The sequence below is a fragment of the Hippopotamus amphibius genome, chromosome 11 (assembly GCF_030028045.1).
Source record: "Hippopotamus amphibius kiboko isolate mHipAmp2 chromosome 11, mHipAmp2.hap2, whole genome shotgun sequence".
NCBI classification, from domain to species: Eukaryota; Metazoa; Chordata; class Mammalia; order Artiodactyla; family Hippopotamidae; genus Hippopotamus; species Hippopotamus amphibius.
In genome coordinates this window covers 81,149,369-81,170,987 of record NC_080196.1, presented here as the reverse complement: position 1 = coordinate 81,170,987, position 21,619 = coordinate 81,149,369, and the positions used below count along the sequence as shown (strand labels likewise).

The following is a 21,619-nucleotide window of genomic DNA, read 5'->3' as shown; positions in this document are numbered from 1 at the left end:
GAAAGGAGTCCTCTATTTTGAGCTCCTTCCAGAAAACAAAACCATTAATTCCAACAAGGACTGCTCCCAATTAGACCAACTGAAAGCAGCACTCAAAAAAAAGCATCAATAATTAATCAACAGAAAATGCATAATTTTCCATCAGGTTAGTGCAAGACCACGTTTCTTTGATGACCAGGCAAAAACTGTTACAGCTTGGCTGGAAGTTCTGATTCATCCGCCGTATTTACTAGACATTGCACCTTCAGGTTTGCATTTATTTCAGTGTTTACGAAATTCTCTTAATGGAAAAAATTTAAATTCCCTGGAAGACTGTAAAAGGCACCTAGAACATTTCTTTGCTCAAAAAGATAAAAAGTTTCGGGAAGATGGAATTATGAAGTTGCCTGAAAAATGGCAGAGTTAGTGGAGCAAAACAGTGAATAAGTTTTTCAATAAAGTTCTTGCTACTTAGTATATGATCATATTCTTTGAGAATAGTTTATGCCTTGGAAGTTTCTAGTAACCACACACTAAAATACTTCAGAGGAAAGAGAGTACACACACACACACACACACACACACACTTTAACCTTCACTTGATGCATTTTTTCTTCTATGTCTAGCTTACTGAAAGTATTACCTATAACAGAACAGTTCAGATAACATTTTTGCACACGCTCAATCCAAGGCTATCTCCTAATGCATACCAAGTAAATGTCATATGTTAGATCTGACTTTTTGGTTTTAGAACTAATAATGAAATAACTAAGCTCATATCTCTAATGAAACAACAAGTAGAGATTGCATTTAATTATTATCCAACAGGGTTCATGTTCTTGACATGTACTCTAGTCATTATCAGTTTCAAATTTGTGAATATTCCAAAACCTGTATCAGGAGTCCAGTAGGCTAGGCTGTGATGGGGGCTAAGTCCTCTCTAGGAAGGGGCTGGTTCTCCACCTCTGCAGCTGGGCCTTTGTTGTTTCATTTGGGTGATGAGTAGAGATGCCAGGCAGCAAGAAGGGCCCGATGTTTTTTCTATAAGGACAGAGGCAGCTCCTAGGAGGAAAGATTCCGTCTGGGATAGCTAAATAGGGGGACTAGAAAGAGAGAAGCCCACATGGGCTGATCTGGGGGACATTGATTAAGGTAGGAGGATGAGAAATTGAGAGAGAGATCTGTGCTGATTGAGATAGTCAGGTCTTTTTATTTTAGGATGCTTGAACAGTTTTATAACATTTCTTTAGAAACTGGTGTGCTGCTGAGGCACAAGATAGCCCAGTTTTACTCAGTTCACACTCATATAAACAACTATGGCCCCTGATTTTAAAAAACTGATTGTTCAGAGGAGGGACATATACAAATAACAGCATAATGAGAGAAGTATTTTCGAAAGTTGGTGCGTATGCATTAAATATGAGGAGCATTCACCATTCTGATGTGACCAGAGCTAGTTTTTATGGGTAGTGAAGGTGTGGATGGCTTATAAAGGTGTTCTCGGGTCAGATCAAGGGGGTCTTTGTAGGCCACACAAAAGAATTTCAACTTGGGTCTGAGAGCATACATTTATAACAAGTAGAAAGAGGGAAAGAAATAATGGTTCCTTTTTTCTGGAATGCATTTGCACGGTGAAAGCTGAATTTCTGTAACAACTATAATATGAATTATAGAGAGATAAATTAGGGATGGAAAGAAATAGCCTTTGTTGAATGCACATAGACCAGGTTTTACACTAAGCAGCATAACCCTTACATTGACACAGTGCATGGAGTGCTGTTCTTCATATTACATATGAGGAAACCGTCATCTACAAAGAGTGAGGGATGGTGGTAGAAGGAGGAGCGAAACTTAACTTGGACTGCCTAGAAAGTCTGTTCTGCTACTGTAGGATTCCCTAGTTGCTTTAGTTGAGTAGAATAAATTCTTCCTTTAAAAAGAGAAGTAAAGAGAGGGCTGTTGCCCAGGAGGAGCCTTCAATGAAGTTTCTTTTTTTTTTCTCTTAGAACTTTTATTGAGATACAGTTAACAAACAATAAGCTGCATATATTTAGAGCATACAATTTGGTATCCCAATCTGCCAATTCATTCCCCTCCAATCCTCCCCTCTTTCCCCACTTGGTGTCCATATGTTTGTTCTCTACATCTGTGTCTCTATTTCCGCCTTGCAAACCGGTTGATTTGTACCATTTTTCTATAGTCCACATGTATATATGTTAATATACGGTATTTGTTTTTCTCTTTCTGACTCACTTCACTGTGTATGACAGTCTCCAGGTCCATCCATATCTCTACAAATGTCCCAGTTTCATTGCTTTTTACAGCTGAGTAATATTCCATTGTATATATGTACCACATCTTCTTTATCCATTCATCTGTTGATGGGCATTTAGGTTGCTTCCATGTCTTGGCTATAGTAAATAGTGCTGCAATGAACATTGGAGTGCATGTGTCTTTTTGAATTATGGTTTTCTCTGGTTATATGCCCAGCAGTGGGATTGCTGGGTCATATGGTAACTCTGTTTTTGTTTTGCAAGGAACCTCCATACTGTTCTCCATAGTGGCTGTATCACTTTACATTCCCACCAACCCAACAGTGCAAGAGCGTTCCCTTTTCTCCACATCCTCTCCAGCATTTACTGTTTGTAGATTTTCTGATGATGCCCATTCTAACTGGTGTGAGGTGATACCTCATTGTAGTTTTGATTTGCATTTCTCTAATAATTACTGATGTTGAGCAGCTTTTCATGTGCCTCGTGGCCATCCATATGTTGTCTTTGGAGAAATGCCTGTTTAGGTCTTCTGTCCATTTTTTGATTGGGTTGCTTGTTTTTTTTATATTGAGCTGGATGAACTGTTTATATATTTTGGAGATTAATCCTTTGTTGATTCGTTTGCAAATATTTTTTCTCATTCTGAGGGCTGTCTTTTCGTCTTGCTTATAGTTTCCTTTGCTGTGCAGAAGCTTTGAAGTTTCATTAGGTCCCACTTATTTATTTTTGTTTTTATTTCCATTGCTTTAGGGGGTGGATCAAAAAAGATCTTGCTGTTATTTATGTGAAAGAGTGTTCTTCCTATGTTTTCTTCTAGGAGTTTTATAGTGACTGGCCTTACATTTAGGTCTTTAATCCATTTGGAGTTTATTTTTGTGTATGGTGTTAAGGAGTGTTCTGATTTCATTCTTTTCCATGTAGCTGTCCAGTTTTCCCAGCACCACTTATTGTAGAGGCTGCCTTTTCTCCATTGTATATCCTTGGCTCCTTTGTCATAGATGAGTTGACTGTAGTTTATCTCTGGGCTTTCTGTACTGCTCCATTGATCTATATTTATATTTCTGTTTTTGTGCCAGTACCATGCCGTCTTGATCACTGTAGCCTTGTAGTATAGCTTGAAGTCAGGAAGCCTGATTCCACCAACTCCATCTGTCCTTCTCAAGATTGCTTTGGCTATTTGGGGTCTTTTGCGTTTCCATACAAATCGCAAAGTTTCTTGTTCTGGTTCTGTGAAAAATGCCATTGGTAATTTCATGGGGATTGCATTGAATCTGTAAATTGCTTTCCATAGGATAGTCATTTTCACAATGTTGATTCTTCCAATCCAAGAACATGGTATGTTCCTCCATCTGTTTGTGTCATCTTTGATTTCTTTCATTAGTGTCTTATAGTTTTCTGAGTACAGGTCTATTACCTCCTTGGTTAGGTTTATTCCTAGGTGTTTTATTCTTTTTGTTGCAATGGTGAATGGGATTGTTTCCTTAATTTCTCTTTCTGCTTTTTTGTTGTTAGTCTATAGAAATGCAAGAGATTTGTGTGTGTTCATTTTGTATCCTGCAACTTTACTGAATTCATTAATTAGCTCAAGTGGTTTTCTGGTGGCATCTTTAGGATTTTCTACGCATAATATCATGTCATCTGTGAACAGTGACAGTTTTACTTCTTCTTTTCCAATTTGGATTCCTTTTATTTCTTTTTCTTCTCTGATTGCTGTGGCAAGGACTTCCAAAACTATGTTGAATAGCAGTGACGAGAGTGGACATCCTTGTCTTGTTCCTGATCTTAGAGGGAATGCTTGCATTTTTTCACCATTGAGAATGATGTTTGCTGTGGGTTTTTCATATATGGCCTTTATTATGTTGAGGTAGGTTCCCTCTGTGCCCACCTTCTGGAGAGTTTTTATCATAAATGGGTGTTGAACTTTCCCAAAGGCTTTTTCTGCATCTATTGAGATGATCATGTAGTTTTTGTCCTTCAGTTTGTTAATATGGTATATCACATTGATTGATTTGCGTATATTGAAGAATCCTTGCATTCCAGGGATAAACCCCACTTGATCATGATGTATGATCTTTTTAATGTGTTGTTGGATTCTGTTGGCTAGTATTTTGTTCAGGATTTTTGCATCTAAATTCATCAGTGATATTGGACTGTAATTTTCTTTTTTTGTAGTATCTTTGTCTGGTTTTGGTATCAGGGTGATGGTGGCCTCATAAAATGAGTTTGGGAGTGTTCCTTCCTCTGCAATGTTTTGGAAGAGCTTGAGAAGGATGGCTGTTAGCTCTTCTCTAAATGTTTGATAAAATTCACCTGTGAATCTATCTGGTCCTGGACTTTTGTTTGTTGGGAGATTTTTAATCACAGTTTCAATTTCATTACTTGTGATTGGTCTGTTCATATTTTCTATTTCTTCCTGATTCAGTCTTGGAAGCTTATAGCTTTCTAAGAATCTGTCCATTTCCTCCAGGTTGGCCATTTTATTGGCATATAGTTGCTTGTAGTCGTCTCTTATGGTTCTTTTTATTTCTGCAGTGTCTGTTGTAACTTCTCCCATTTCATTTCTAATTTTATTGATTTGAGTCCTCTCCCTCTTTTTCTTGATGAGTCTTGCTAGAGGTTTATCAATTTTATTTATCTTCTAAAAGAACCAGCTTTTAGATTTGTTGATTTTTGCTATTGTTTTCTTTGTTTCTTTTTCATTTATTTCTGCTGATCTTTATGATTTCTCTCCATCTACTAACTTTGGGTTTTGTTTGCTCTTCTTTCTCTAGTTTCTTTAGGTGTAAGGTTAGATTGTTTATTTGGGATTTTTCTTGTTTCTTGAGGTAGGATTGTATTGCTATAAACTTCCCTCTTAGAACTGCCTTTGCTGCATCCCATAGGTTTTGGATCATTGTGTTTCCATTGTCATTTGTCTCTAGGTATTTTTTGATTTCTTCTTTGATTTCTTCAGTGATCTCTTGGTTACTTAGTAGCGTATTGTTTAGCCTCCATGTGTTTGTGTTTTTTACAGTTTTTTTCCTGTAATTGATTTCTAATCTCATAGCATTGTGGTCGGAAAAGATGCTTGAAACGATTTCAATTTTCTTGAAGTTAGCAAGGCTTGATTTGTGACCCAAAATGTGATCTATCCTGGAGAATGTTCCATGTGCACTTGAGAAGAACGTGTAATCTGCTATTTTTGGATGTAATGTCCTGTAGCTGTCTATTAAATCCAGCTGATTTATTGTGTCATTTAAAGCTTGTGTTTCCTTATTAATTTTCTGTGTGGATGATCTGTCCATTGGTGTAAGTGGGGTGTTAAAATCCCCCACTATGATTGTGTTACTGTCGATTTCCTCTTTCATAGTTGTTAGCATTTGCCTTACATATTGAGGTGCTCCTATATTGGGTGCATATATATTTATAATTGCTATCTCTTCTTCTTGGATTGATCCCTCGATCTTTATGTAGTGTCCTTTTTTGTCTCTTGTAACATTTTTTTTGTTTTAAAGTCTATTTTATCCGATGTGAGTATCGCTACTCCAGCTTTCTTTTGATTTCCATTTGCATGGAATATCTTTTTCCATCCCCTCACTTTCAGTCCGTATGTGTCCCTAGGTCTGAAGTGGATCTCTTGTAGACAGCATATATATGGGTCTTGTTTTTGTATCCATTCAGCCAGTCTGTGTCTTTTGGTTGGGGCATATAGTCCATTTACATTCAAGGTAATTATCGAGAGGTATGTTCCTATTACCATTTTCTTAATTGTTTTGTTTTTGTTTTTGTAGGTCCTTTTCTTCTCTTATGTTTCCTGCTTAGAGAAGTTCCTTTAGCATTTGTTGTAGGGCTGGTTTGGTGGTGCTGAATTCTCTTAGTTGTTGCTTGTCTGTAAAGCTTTTGATTTCTCCCTCGAATCTGAATGAGATTCTTGCTGGCTAGAGTGTTCTTGGTTGTAGGTTCTTCCATCACTTTAAATATATCATGCCACTCCCTTCTGGCTTGCAGAATTTCTGCTGAGAAATCGGCTGTTAACCTGGTGGGAGTTCCCTTGTATGTTATTTGTTGTTTTTCCCTTGTTGCTTTTAATAACTTTTCTCTGTCTTTGATTTTTGTCAGTTTGACTACTATATGTCTTGGTGTGTTTCTCCTTGGGTTTATCCTGCCTGGGACTCTCTGCACTTCCTGCACTTGGGTAGCTATTTCCTCTCCCATATTAGGGAAGTTTTCAACTATAATCTCTTCCAATATCTTCTCAGGTCCTTTCTCTCTCTCTTCTTCTTTTGGGACCACTATAATGCGAATGTTGGTGCATTTAACATTGTCCCAGAGGTCTCTTAGGCTGTCTTCAGTTCTTTTCCTTCTTTTTTCTTTATTCTTTTCCGCATCCATGATTATCACCATTCTGTCTTCCAGGTCACTTATTCGTCCCTCTGCCTCAGTTAATCTGCTGTTGGTTCCTTCTAGTGTGTTTTTCATTTCCGTTATTGTGTTGCATATCTCTGTTTGTTTGCTCTTTAATTCTTCTAGGTCTTTGGTAAATTTTTCAATCTTTGCATCCAGTCTTTTTTCAGAGTCCTGGATCATCTTCACTATCATTATTCTGAATTCTTTTTCTGGAAGGGTGCCTATCTCCTCTTCATTTAGTTGTTTTTCTGGGGTTTTATCCTGTCCCTTCATCTGGTACAAAGTCTTTTGCCTTTTCATTTTCTCTTTCTTTCTGTGGCTGTGATTTTCAGTTCCACAAGATGAAATACTGCTGATACTGCTTGATACTGCTGTCTGCCCTCTTGTGGAGGAAGCTCTCTAGGAGGCTTTTGGGTGCTTCCTGATGGGAGGGACTGATGGTGGGTAGGGCTGGTTGGGCGGAGCTCAGTAAGACTTTAATCTAATTTGGTGGGCAGAGCTCAGTAAAACTTTAATCTGCTTGTCTGCCAATGGGTGGGGCTGTGTTCCCACCTTGTTTGATGTTTGGCCTGAGGCTACCCAGCACTGGAGCTTACAGGCTCTTTGGTGGGGCTAATGGTGGACTCTGGGAGGGCTCACGCCAGTGAGTACTTCCCAGAACCCCTGTCGCCAGTGCCCGTCTCCTCGGTGAGCCCCAGCTGCCCCCTACCTCTGCAGGCAACCCTCCAACACCTGCAGGTAGGTCTGATTCTGTCTCCTATGGGGTCACTGCTCCTCCCCCTGGATCCTGGTGAGCACACTTTTTTGTGTGCCCTCCAAGAGTGGAGTCTCTGTTTCCCCCAGTCCTGTGGAGGTCCTGCAATCAAATCCTGCTGGCTTTCACAGTCTGATTCTCTGGGGATTCCTCCTCCTGTTTCTGGACTCCCAGGTTGGGAAGCCTGATGTGGTGCTCAGAACCCTCACTTCAGCGGGTGGACTTCTGCAGTGTAACTGTTCTCCAGTTTGTGAGTCACCCTCCCAGCATTTATGGGATTTGATTTTAACATGATTGCGCCCCTCCTACCATCTCATTGAAGCTTCTCCTTTGTCTGTGGATGTGGGGTGTCTCTTTTTGGTGAGTTCCAGTGTCTTTCTGTTGATGATTGTTCAGCAGTTAGTTGTAATTCCGGTGCTCTTGCAAGAGGGAGTGAGCGCACGTCCTCCTACTCCGCCATCTTGATCCCCAGTCATCAGTGAAGTTTCTTAACATTAAAAGAATCATCAGGGACTTTTGCTTCCAGAAAGATGGAGTAGACATACTTTTGTCTTATACTCCCACTAAAACCTGGAAATTATGTGTAAAATAAACATATGAAGGCTCTGAAAGTTGAAGAGGAGGAGACAGACCAGCTAGTGAGCTCAAGACCTGAGTAACAGCACAGTGGTGAGTTCCCTGTGTTTTCTTTCTCCCCATATGTCCCAGACTGGTTGTTGTTTCCAGTTTTTCATTTGTTTCAAGCATTTTTATTATGGCTGCTTTACAATTCTCATGAGATAATTATAGAATCTTTGTCATCTTGATGTTGACACTAGCAACATGAAAATATATAAAAATATAAAACTCACTGGTAAAGGTAAGCATATATGCAAATTCAGAATACTCTAGTACATAACAGTGGTGCGTCAACCACTTTAAGTCTAGTAAAAATTTTAAAAGATAGAAGTTAAAAAATAACTATAGCTACAGAAACTTGTTATGGATACACAATATAAAAAGATGTAAATTGTGATACCAGTAACCTGAAAAGTGAGGAGAGAAGTAAAAGTATAGTTTTTATATGTGATGGAAGTTAAGTTGTTATCTGCTTAGACTGTTATAACTTTAAGGTGTTTTATGTAAGCCTCATGGTAATCACAAAGAAAAAACCTATGGTAGATACAAAAAGATAAAGAGAAAGTAAAGTATAGCACCAAAATAATCATCAAAATGCAAAGGAAGACAGTAAGAGAAGAAGGAAGGAAAAAAGAAAGTATAAAACTTTCAGAAAACCATTAACAAGGTCCTTCCCTATCATTAATTACCTTAAATGTAAATGGCTTAAATTATCCAATCAAAAGACATAGAGTGACTGAACAGATAAAAAAAACTGTGCTCCAAGTATATGCTGCCTACAAGAGACTCACTTTAGCTTTAAGGACACACATAGGCTGAAAGTGAAGGGATGGAAGAAGATAGTCTATGAAAATGGTTATCAAAAGAGAGCAGAAGTGTTGTACTTATCAGAGAAAATAGACTTCAAGGCCAAATCTTGTGAGAGACAAAGGTGATCGTGTAATGATAAAGGAGTCAATTTATCAAGAGGACAGAACAATTGTAAATGTGTGGAGTCACCATTGGAGAACCTAAATATATAAAGCAAATGTTGACAGAAGGAGAGTGAGAAATAGATAAATAAAAATTTTAGAATGAAAAGTATGACAACCACAGATAAAAGGGGTCATGAGTAATATATTTTGTATCAGAGTGGCCTTTTTAAAATTAAAAACTCATGAGCATTTAATCTTTGCTAGTCACTATAACAGGACCTTGCCTAGATGGTCTCATTTAGTTTTCACGGAAATCCCCATATTATCACCATTTTATAGATGAGGAGGTGTAAAACAAGCCTCTGGTGCAAGTAGCTTTAATCCAGTTTTCTCTAGTTCTTATTTATATCTGTGCATTTCACCACTGTACTAAACTGATGGCAGTGCTTAACTTGAGTGGTAATTGTCTTCTAACTTCCTAATTGGCCATTTTAGCAAGTTTATAATATCTAGGATGACTTTATAGGCTGAATAACCCCAGAGAAAAGTGTTTTTAGAACCAAATTTGTTTCATCCAACTCTTTGATGTCTGAATTGTATAGATGTAGGCTTCTTTTAACTCTGCTTATGAAAGTTTTGTTCTTAATATTCATACACGTTTCTTACTGTGTGCATTAAATTTTCTAGTATTTTTAGTAACAGTTAAGTGACAGTTTCCGTTATTTTGTGGAGAAAAGTTCATCAGAAAGTTTACCGGTAGTATATGTATATTTGGTAAGCTCATTTTTTCTTCTTTTCTTTTGGGGGCTGGGGGGAGTGAGTAAACACATTTTAAAGCCTCAGGAGTTTGAAGAAAAGTGACTCTGAGACCTTAGAATCTTATATATACCATCCTCAGGAGATAGTGTAACAGCATATTCTTGGAACTCTCCTAGTCTATATTCCTGGTCTATACATCTATCATTTGTGCTTGCTCACAATCCTCGTAGAAGTAACATTGGTAACAATTTGAGTCCTATGTTAGCTTTTAAAACTTTCCATAGAAACTATTACAGGTATTCTATAATTTCAGTAAGCTGCATTTCATTGTTTATCATGCCTTTCAGTACCATTGGCCAAGAAGTCAATATTTTCCTAAAAATTAAAGGCATTCATTTAACATACTGTGTCAGTTTAAGCTACCCATCTGTTAAAGTTAAGTGGCAGTGAGGACCCATGGTCTTCTGTCCACCGGGGAACAGCGTAGGGTGGGAGGTGGCCGCTGCTCTTCTTTGTGACGGGTGCGATGGGGCGCCTGCCAGCGGGGTGGAGACCTTGTCGCCACCAGCGCTGGTGGCCGGGCTGCGAGGCAGGCAGTGTTTACTTACTTCCCTCCCTCCGTTTGCTGGCTGAGCCCCTGCTCTGTAGCCTCAGCCCCTCATCCTGGGACAGGGGCAGCTTCCAGGGCGTCCCCTCAGACAGTCTGTTCCATGAATGCTTCCAAATATGAGGCCTCCGCTCACTCCAAGTAAAGTCTTATCTTTTGAACATAAGTGAAGAGACTTTAGCGTGTAACCTCCCAGCTCAGATATGTTGTCTTATCTAGGTCTTAGAATGAAAAGAATATAATTGGCTAATAAAATAATTGAGTCTCAAATACAGAATGCAGTGGGCCTCCTGGAGGGGTGGCTTCGTTGCGTTAGAAAAGAACTCTTTACAGTCTAACAAGTCCCTAATTCCTGGGCTGCCTGAGGGCTTATTCCTAGACCAGGGCTCCTCCTGGGAGCTGCTTGCCTTTTTCGGGTGACTTCACGTTTCTGGATCAGCAAAAAGGTTGTCAACGACCTGACACTCTTCCTGAAATACTGCTGACCTCTGGGTTTTTATTTATGTTTTGAAGTACAGCACTCAAGGGGCTATTTCATCTTCGCCATTTTGCTTTCATTTGTAATGCCTCCCTACCCTTATAATGTCAGGTCACAGAGAGGAAATGCTGATCAGTACTTGGGAAGGGAGGGAACTCAGAGCCTGGAGGAGGCGGCTCAGGCTGGAAGGACTCTGGTGCCTGAGGCCCCTCCGGTGATCCTGAGGGTGTAGCTGAACAGGGGCTGGGAAGCTACCAGTTAGGTGTGTGGTGACAGCTTAGTTGTAACTTCGTGGTCCAGACCATCCATCTCCCAGGATTTGACAGAGAAAGGCCCATTATTTTCAGTAGAACAAGGTAGTCCGAGACAAGCAGGAACCACTTTTGCTGCTTGGGTATGAGAAGATGAAAACATTGTAGGTACAAGATGATAATAAGGTTAGATGAGCAGAACCTAGAGTCCAAGGGGTCTGGTAATCAGCAGGTGTCATCTCAACTCTTGGAACTGGAGCCATGTGGGAAGAATCCAAAGTGAAGGTGGGATCCCAGGTGGTGGGCAAAGCACAATAAGAGAATAATTCACGCGGAGAAGCATCCAGGAGCCCGGCCAGCTGCTGTCAGGGAAGGGGGCTGGCTTCCTACGCTGGGATTAAGAGGCAGAGGGCTTGTCGTGGGAAGGGCCCCAGTAAGAACCAAGTAGGAACGTAGGGTGTCCGTCCCAGTAGGGCCCCGGGTTCTGGTCATACAGCAGACAAGGCTTTTAGACACAAGGACCAGTGCAAATGCCAAGTTCTGTGACTCGGAGCCCACGAGGCTGAGGCATGAGTCCGGGTATCATAACTGCGCACTGCTTCATGTTTAGACCTTTGGACTTTACAACGAACCACTGGGTTTAGCGACTCTCCTGTGGCCTCCGATCAGGATTGGTCCTGAGAATGCGGGGAAACTGCACCCACCTCTGGAATCAGGTCCCTCTGCCGGAGGGAAGGAGGGTTCAGAGACTGAAGACCCCAGGCCTGACTCCACCCGCAGTGATCGAGCGCCCCCTCCCGCCATTACAACCAGCAGGGGAGCAGCCAAGGACGCTGCTCCTAAGAGGAGCGCGTGACAGTTTTTAAGGAAAAAATATATACTGATACTGTTTTATTTTTCTATTTCTCCTCAGATGTTAAAAATTCTACTTAAGTATTCTGAAAAGCAAAACTAGTGTTTTTAATGGCGATCATTTTTATGTTTCCTTCTATTTATGAAGAGGGCTACTAGAATCTCAATTTTAGATCTGTCCAAAAATCCCTTTTAAGTTTGTCTGCAGCTGCCTGGCAGTTCTTTGTTTATTTAGCATTTGCCCTCTATTCATCTGTCTTGCTGATGAACTTGGGCCTGACGTATTTTATAAATTATGTGGTTGAACTGTATAAAATTCCCAATATTCTACTGTCTCTGACTTTTACAAACTATGTAGTTCCTGCTGTCTCTTCTTTCTTTTCCTGCCGACAGCAAACACACATTGAATTAAGGAGGAATGGGGAGATGGTCTGCTCGATCAGAAGAACCCCGCCTCCCCTAGGATGCCCTCTCACGCCTTCCCTCCCAGCCTGTGGTTTTCATGTTTCCTTACCTTGGTCCATTATGAGCTGAAATTCTTCCCTATCCTTCAGAAGCTGTCATTTTACCTTGAGCAACAGAGCCTTAAGTGATAGAAATCTCAGTTTACGTCAGCAATTTTCCAAAAAGACGGTGCCTTCAGAACCTTTTCCCCCAATATTGGCTAAATTAAAAGTAAGTGTTGAGTGGTTTCTATCACACCTAGGACAACCCCTTCAATCAGCTGTCTCCTGTGTTGTATAGATTTATGCAGTCATATATGTTCTTAAACATGCACATCTACACACACGAGTAAGGGTCTGCTTGTGCAGGCGGGCCCGCTGACATTTGGGATATCATCTCTTTAACATACATATTTCTCTGCATTGAACGCCAGTAAATGAAGTGTTGCAATTCAGAAGCTTGTTCAGAGCAGAGCCTAGGTTGAAAATAGTGCGGACAATGCAACCGAAAGTCCCCTCGTCCCCACTCCTTTCGTACTTTCCTTTGTCTCTGCTCTTTATCTTCTTTCAGGTTCTCCACCAGCATCTTCTGAAAAATATGCTTTTGTCATTTCATATATTCTTTTGAACTTCATACTTTCTTCTGATCTGTATAATCCGGAGATACTTTCTCATATGTGTGGCCTCTCAGAATCGAGAAATATTCCCTTCTAGTGATGCTAGAGGCATTGCATTTCATTTTGCATGCCTGAGAACCCGAGAGACAAAGAAGAGCTAGAATGGGATTAGGAAATAAGTGAATGATGAGATGACTAAAGGGGCTGATTAACGAACGAAGACTGAGGGAAACAAAATTTCTCTTAACTGAGCAGGAGGGTGAGTGGTAGCTTCTACCGCACTAGACAGACAAGCCTGAGGAAGAGACAGCATGAGAGCCGTGCAGCACGAGTCCTGTGGGGGTGATGATACGAAATTCATGGCTGTGATGATCGTTCAAAAATCTCAGATTGGGAGTAGGTGTTAGCTGGAGAGCAAAGCTTCTCAGTGACGGTATCTTAACGAAAACAGCTGTCCTTGAAATAAACATTTCCCCATCTCCTATAGGTTAGCCTAACGCTTTTCAACTTTCATCTGCAGAAAGTTCTTTCTAAAAATCTCCCTTAAATCTCATATGCTACAGCCTAAACCGATTGGTCCTGCTGGAAACTGCTTTGTGGCCTCTTTACTCCTCACACAGGACCTAGCAACAGCTGACTTCATTTCCCCTGGACATTAACCCTGGCAAACCGTGTACTGCTGCTTTCCCTGTGAATGCTGCCTTGGCTACACTTTGCACGAGAATTATGTTCCTTTTTTTGATGGTGCTAAAAACGTCCCACTTCTGCCCACATGATTGGTGCTAATAATTAAGTGATTTATTTTGGGGTTTCCCAAGGTGCTAAGCAACTTTGGGAAAGTTGCTCATCCTGTGTGAGCCTATACATCAATACCATCTTTGGGTATTTAGTACTAAATATTAGAGATAATATGTGTAAGGCATCTTTGTTGTAAGGGGCCTATGTAAACACTCAGTGGGGTAGCTTTTGTTCATATTATGCATTGTACTTATTGGTACATATCCCAGCTTCTTCACTAGATTTGTATTGTCTAAAGAGCCTAACGTAGCGCATGCTCAGTTAGTGGGCTATTGAGTCAATAACTGAATAAACAAACTAATAGATCCGTGTCAATTAATCTAAACTACAGAACATGCATACACAGGGGCGCTGCTGTCTGGCAAAATACAGGTTCACCCTGGCATGTTGGGCGAGGCTGGTGTTATCAGAACCACCCCATCCCAAATTCCCGAAGGCCCATCTAGATACAGGTTGGTACTAAAGTTCTCTGAGGTTAGACTGCATTTAGGCGCTCTCTGGAAAAGTCAGTCTACTGTAAAATAGAGGAAAACTGCATTGCTTCCTGATTTTATCATGACTTTAAAATAACAAAAGCAAACTTTCATGTATCAGAAAGGATTTATTATGCACTGTGTACCAGCAAATTTACAGTAAAAAGGAGGTGAATTCCTGAAAAAAGAGCCAACTGCCAAGATACTGATGCACCTGTGTGTGTGTGTGTGTGTGTGTGTGTGTGTGTGTGTGTGTGATTCCTCGTGGTCACAACAGCCTGTATGAGCTGATCTGATTCTCCCATTTCACTAGGGGGAACTGGAGCTCAGGTGTGGACCAGTGCCCCCAGGGTTGTGTGCCGGGGGTGCCGTCCCACCTGGTCTTCCCCTGACAGCACCTGCCTGGTTCCCAGCAGCACAGAGTTTGGGGGCCTCTGGAGACAGGAACGTTTGCACAGGAGTCTACCAGAGAGAGCAGGTCACCTGTGGCAGGGACCAGATCCTCTGGCCTGAGCCTGCCCATAGGTTCCAGCCACATCTAGGAGTCAGGATTCAGCCTTGACTGTGGTCTCTCCTCTTTTACCCACAATTGGCCCTTCATGTTCAAACACAAAACTTCCCAGCAGGTTTCAGGATGAAGCAGACATCCAGATAAAAGTATTTCTGGATACATGAATGATAAGAAATAAGAGCGTAATATTCTTGATGCTGGTAGCTATTGGTACCCCATGGTATTATTATTATTATTAGTTACCCCATTGTGTTTTGTGATACAGGTAGTCACATCAGGGCATGAATATTAGAGGTTATAAACTGAGTCAGGTGTTTACATGACATTTTCATTGCTCCATTGGATGTGCATCTTTAGGTTATTCTTAGATTTTTAAGTTTTTTAAATAGCGACAACCGCATTGCTCATGACTGTACCTGTAATATCTGCTGACCAGTGTCTGTGAGATCTTCGCAAAGGGCAATGTGAAAAGAAACTTCTCTGAGTGTGTTCAGTGAGAGGAGAATGAATGTCTGTTCAGCTTTTCAGTATTGGATGTAAGTCTGTTCCAGTGACAGTGCAGCCCTGATGTATCACCCTAAATTGACGCCTGTGCTCTCTTTTTTATACAAACCAGTGCTTTTGGCTGCCCGTATTCAGACATGAACTTGAAAAAAGAAGCAACACTTCATGATCGTCTGAGAGAACAAACACAGGCAAATTTGGACTCGGACTCTGCACATTCAAAATCGAAAAACCTTTGTAGTTTGAACTTCAACCGAAAACATGAAAAGGTGAACAGCCAGTCCAGGTAAGGAACTTTCGAAAATGTGAACCAGAGAGTAAAGCATGTGGAATAGAAAAGAACAAATTTGTTGGTAATAATAGTTCCTTATGTTTCTTCAAAATCTTTTTTTAAATTTCTGGATATGACTGTGTTCACTGGCTCATAGAATTCATCTAAACCTTGACATATATTTTTAAAATATTTTTTCTTACTTCATCTCAAAAACTTGCATTTACCTCTAAGAGTAAGTATTATATGGAAGCAACAGAAAAAAAAAATCTCACATGTGAAATTCTGTAAGACTCCCTGTATCTGTGGATTCTTCTCACAGGTGGCATCTCTGTAGGCACATGGCCTGGTGTTCACATCCTCTCGGTCCCATCAGGATGCCCTCGCTTACCTGGTACTTGTCATCTTTAATCCAGAAGTCCCTAGGAAAGGCTTTCCTGACTCCCGTGTAGATTTATTGATGGCACATCGTCCTTTTGTTCCTAAATGTAAACCTAGGACTTAAGTATCAGTTCTCAATTTTTATTTACATATAATCATTTTCTAAGAAGCTGCAGATGCAACCTTATTTTCTGTTTTTTTTTTTTAACCTAAATGAGTAAATAATCTAAATAACATTTGAAAATAAGAGCTTCCTTCTCCATGCTGGGAATTATAAACACAAGAGACTCTAATGCCAAGTAAATAATTGGAGACCAGACAGAGGTAGAGCCATGAAAGGCTCGGCAGAGGTGACAAGTGGGTGTTTTTCAGGTCCTGCTGCAGGGCAGAAAGCACTGGCCTTCAAGATCGAAGGACAGTAAACTCTCCCAGGGTGTGCTTTTGGAGGAGCTGCTATGGGAGGGGCTGCTGGTTCTTCCAACCTCCCAGCCCTGCTCTTCCCATTCAGCACATGGGAGAGGAAGGTGCGAGCCTCTCCTGGGGGTGAACTTTCCAGGAACCTGTTTCTGCTTGTTCACACCTGCAGTCCCAGCAGAGATGCTCCTTTACTGCCAAGATCTGTTCATTGGGAAAGTTTGGCTCCTAGGACACACTTTTCACGTGGATTTTACATCCCAGACTATACATTTTGTTCTCTTTATAGAGCATCTGGGTGACGTTGCATTTTAAGTAGCTGATTTTGAGTGTGGTCTCTGTGCACACGGCCGTGCATCCTCCCGCTGCAGCGCGTGCCATCCGCTTCCTCCGGGTACCACGCAGCTCCTCTGCCACATCTGTATCCTGCACTTTATCCTTTGTTCTACACCCACTTCTCTTGCCGAAACTGTATGGGGTCTAGCTCGTCTTTACTGCTTTTCACACCCACACCATTTACAAGTTCAAGTGGCTGAGAGCTTGAACAGCTTTTCCATTTCCTAGTTGAGGGGGAAGTTTTTTCTTTTCTGTTTTTTTTTTTTTAACTTTTCCAAGGAAAAGTGTTTGTTTATTCCAGAGACCAGTACATCCATTTGCTCTTACTCTTTTTGTTCTGTTCTTTTATCATCTTTCCCCCAAATAAGAACTCAGCCTGTCTTGTAAACATCTTAGACATTCATCCTCAATGTCAAAAGTCAGAGAGAATAAACAGCTCTTTGAACTACTTTAAAAAAATGACCACATTGTCGTGTTCTCACAGAGGTTAGCCAAGCCAACTCGGCTTAGGAATTTATTCCTTTTAGTACATTGTTGTGTGCTTTACTGTTTTCAAGGGTTTTTGCACTGAAACATATCAGATAAGCATTATTACTACAGACAGAAAAAGTAGGGAATGTTAGTTGATAACCGAGCAAAAACAATCATACGTGATCCTGTACTGTCAGATCCTGTTTCATGAACACACAGAGCTGCGTGAGTGGCTTGGGGGCGGGGGGCAGTCTCACAGCCCACGTCTAGAATTCTTAAGCCTTCTTTTTCTTTCACATCCCAGGACCAAAGCCATGCCCTCCAATCCTCATCCTCTTTTTTCTAAACCAGTCATCACAACACAACGATGTTGGGATAGATGGTCTTGGCCGTAGTGCCCACTTTGACCTGCCCGCATCCCCATGACCTCCTGTTCCAGCTCCAGGAAAAAAGAGAACAAGGGTGTCGACAAGAAATAATATGTAGGCTAAGGATGAGCAGATAAATTTTATTTTAACTCTTTCCACAGTTGTACTTGTGGTAATCTTCTGAGGCTGCCTCTCCTCTAACCAAAATCTTTGCTCTTAAAATCGCAAGATACCAGGTACAGGTGGAGGAGAATGTTTAAATCCTGTCTCTCCTCTTCTACGTGTTGAGGAAAAATAATTGTTACTTGGCACGTGTCCAGTGCTCGGCATGGGGGTTAAATTAGCAAAGATCAGAGTTTTAATTTCCTCTGGCGTCCAGTGTATCCAGGGTCACTGAGCTGCAGGTGGGCCTGCTCTTAACTTCTTCTATGAGCAATGCTATCACCTTAGCATCTCCAGACTTCTTGCAATTCCAGTGCAAAAAAATACGTAAAATTAACTCTTGACCTTCTTCCAAAATCAACTAGATGCTGTCCAGCCATTTAGGAAATTTTGTCTTTTCCTTAACTGTATCCCAGTTTTGTGTTTATTTTTTAAAAGTGTGTTTGTTCTCATGTTAATCTTTGGAGAGAGAGTTATTATTAGTCAATTTTAAGTCTCCATGATTTAGTAATGGAAATAGTCTATTTATGTTCACATATTCTTAGTAGAGGGTCAAGTTATGAATTTGAGTGGGTTTATATAATGCTACTAAATGTTGATAAGATTTGTCTTCATAGTAGTAAGATTGCGTGTTAATACAGCTTTAGAGAGTCAGATTCACAATAGGCCGCCATTACTGAAAAACTTTATGCTGCAAATATATTCCCTTTTTGGTGCTAATAGAGGGGGTAGTATTATATTCATGGTGCATTAAATGGAGGCAAATGACCTTACACTTGAGTGTCTTTCATCTGGGAATGTATTCTAGGGTAGAAAATACCTTTAATTTGTTTGACAGTTTATAGTTTTCAGATATATTACCTTTAGTTTCCCATAATCTTATGATTTAGGCAAAACTTATGTTATTGTCACTATAATATCATTACTTACTGCTGAGGAAGTAGAGGCTTTTACTAGTGGCTAATCCAGGACATAGGTCTTCTGGTTAAATCCAGCATATTCTTTTTTTTTTTTTTTTTTAGTAGCTCTCACTGCATTTTATTTATTTGTTTATTTATGTATTCATTTATTTATTGGCTGTGTTGAGTCTTCGTTGCTGAGAGCAGGCTTTCTCTAGTTGCAGTGAGCAGGGGCTGCTCTTCATTGCAGTGGGCAGGCTCTAGGCTAGCGGGCTTCAGTAGTTGCAGCATGTGGGCTCAGTAGTTGTGGCTCACGGGCTTAGTTGCACGTGGGATCTTCCTGGACCAGGCATCGAACCCACGTTCCCTGCATTGGCAGGCATATTGTTAACCACTTCGCCACCAGGGAAGTCCCAGCATATTCTTAGTTCAGTAAACTGATAATAGTAATACCAGGTTTATCAACAATAATTCTAACTAACTAACGCTGACATCACACACTTAGCTTACTCTGAACAATTCATATATGTGGTCTCCCGTGAATTTTATTTCATCCTCACAACAACTCCATGTATGGTAAGTATTCCGACTCTGGTTTTATGATGTAGGCACCTGCAGGTTCAGAGGGTAGGCAGGACCACACCGATAACTAGCAGAAAAGGTGGGGACTGAGTCCAGAACTTCCCGACCCTAAATCCTATACATGTTTCAACAGCATCAGGCTGGCAAAAGAATGGCAGTCAGAGGCTCTGGAAATGCCTGGCTGGGTTTACATTTAGACTTTCTACTGCTGTTCAGGATTCTCAGGGTCATCTTATGAGGCATTTATTTCTTGTTTTGTGAAAACAGAACTACTGAAGGGGAAGAATCTTAACCATGTTTTCCCCGAACAGTTTATTCTTATTTATACTATATAATGCAAAATTCCCACCTTGAACACATTTCTTTGTAATATGTACTAAAGCCTTCTCTTTGCAACGAGGGAATAAAATGATACTCATTCAGCAGTTTCATCATGAAGAAAATTGCTTGAAATGCAGCTGCTCCCCACGGCCCCCCCTGTATCACGTTAGCTGACTTCCCCAGGCCTGGGCAGGACATTTTTTCCGGGCCCCTCCCTACCACCCCAGTGTTCTTTAATAATTTCTTCTGCCTCTCCTAAGCAGTGTTTAACATATTATAATTCACACAGTCGGCAGAGCCATTAGTTAAAATAGCTGTCATATTCAGTCACCGCTATTAAGAAAATCTAAGAAAATGCCTAATAAAACTCGCTTTGTTTTTCCTAATGCCTGCCATGTTATAAATTTTATGCACTTCCCAAAGGTCTACATTGACAATAAAAATGGCTGGGAAAAAATTATGGTAATCAGAGAGAATGGCAGGCAGCGGAGGAGTTCCTTAATGATCCTTGTAATAAATTGCTCTGCTGTGAGCCAACTAGTTTGTTTTCACAGCTCAGATTACCTTCAGTGAGGTCCGTTCTCAGAATTAAAACGCTGTTAACTGGTTGTTTCGTGTAAGAACCTTCCAAGTCCTGAAATAGGTTTTCTTGAGTCCATCAGCCCTTTCTCTCGCTCCTTCCCAGTTCTCTGCTGGAAGAGGTCAAGTCTCCTGGGCGCCCCTCACGCCCTGTTGCTGTCCGCAGCTGTGTTCTTGTCCCTGCACTAGTGCCTTTGTTACCCCCCTTCCTGCCGCCTTTACTCCTGCTGCGTCTTCTCTTCTCCAAGGCTCATCTCTGTCTTGAAACTTTCCACAGCAGTTCAGCCGGTAGGAGCTTCTTGACCTTAGAGAGGGTGTTGTACACATGTGTGTATTTCTCCCGTCTAGTTCAATGCGTGACACCTAGCAGATACTCAGCAAGTCAAGTAGGTGTTGAGCACCGGCTCTGTGCTGGGACTGTGCTGGGCCCTGGGGTGTGGGCGGACGAGAGCGGGACCCCTTCCTTGTGCTTTGGGTCTGTTCCACGCGACGTGTCTCCCTGAGCCTTTGTGATACCCGTCTTGCGTGGGTGCCTTATCTTCTCAGAAAGATTGGAGGCTGCTAAGGAGTGAGAACCAGTTTTTATTACTTTGTTTTTCCTCCATTACCGTTCACATTATAGGTTCTTAGTGAATCTTAGGTGATTGATTTGGGTATGTACATTTGTTTTCCTGTAAGAGTCTCAGTGTCTTCACCTGTAAAATGAATACAATATCTGAGGCTTAGATTTTGAACAGAGGGATATAGATTCAGGTAGATACGGATGTATGACTGGGCCTGGAACATAGTAGAAAATCTTGAAAAAGCAATTTCATATCTTTCTTCCATTTTTATAAAAATTGTTGACTTTAAAGTCTCGCAGGTAGACCAGTTCTAGCCGTTTATATCACACATCTTTGCTCCAGACATAGAAATTTAGCCCTTTGTTTATTTATTCTGAACTAAAGTCAACCCCTTAATCAAATGAGCAGTGATCAAAACATTGAGACACCCAGGGTCCTCAGGGCCTATGGAGAACTGGACAGGAAGCCCCCGGCCGCCCAGACGGCTGCCCCCCTCCCCTCCCCCCAAGCTGTACTCTGAGGCACCTCCAGCCGAGTGTGATGATCCTGGAGCTTTACAGCGGGAAGGGACTCAGGACATTATCTCGACATGATCTCACCCAGCTTCTGCAGCAGAGAAATAAGGATGTCAGAGTCAAGAATTTAGTCCCTTCTGGACACTGTCATTAGTGGCAACCTGGAAGCCCTCCGACCCCCACACTGCTCATCCCATCCCTCCTCCTCCCCCGGAGTTAGGATGAGGTCAGAACAGAGCTGGTTTGTGGCGTGTGAATACCTGAATGACACAACTCTCTGAGTTCAGGATCTGGATCATAGCCGTTCATTTATTCAGCATTTATTCGTTGACCAAACGCTTCAAAAGGCACTGTTCCAAACTCCAGCGATACAGCAGTGAGCAAACAGATTAAAATCTTTGTCCTTGTTAAGCATTCGCTTACTGGTAGGAAAATCACCCAGGCTGGTGATGGCGGGGTGAGGATCCGAGCTCTCGCCCCTGCATCCCTGGGGCACTGGGCCGGGTCACTCAAGGCACCCGTGTTCCTTCATCCAGTGGG

The 21,619-nt window shown here is 41.3% G+C and overlaps 1 protein-coding gene across 1 annotated transcript in view; it reads left to right on the top strand.

Moving 5' to 3' along the window:
• Positions 1-21,619, top strand: part of L3MBTL4 (L3MBTL histone methyl-lysine binding protein 4) — a 246,039-nt gene that overhangs the window by 136,828 nt on the left and 87,592 nt on the right. Inside the window, exon 12 of the mRNA XM_057698207.1 lies at positions 15,330-15,503. Within this exon, the coding sequence (XP_057554190.1) occupies positions 15,330-15,503 (174 nt within the window). The remainder of the gene's footprint in view (positions 1-15,329; positions 15,504-21,619) is intronic.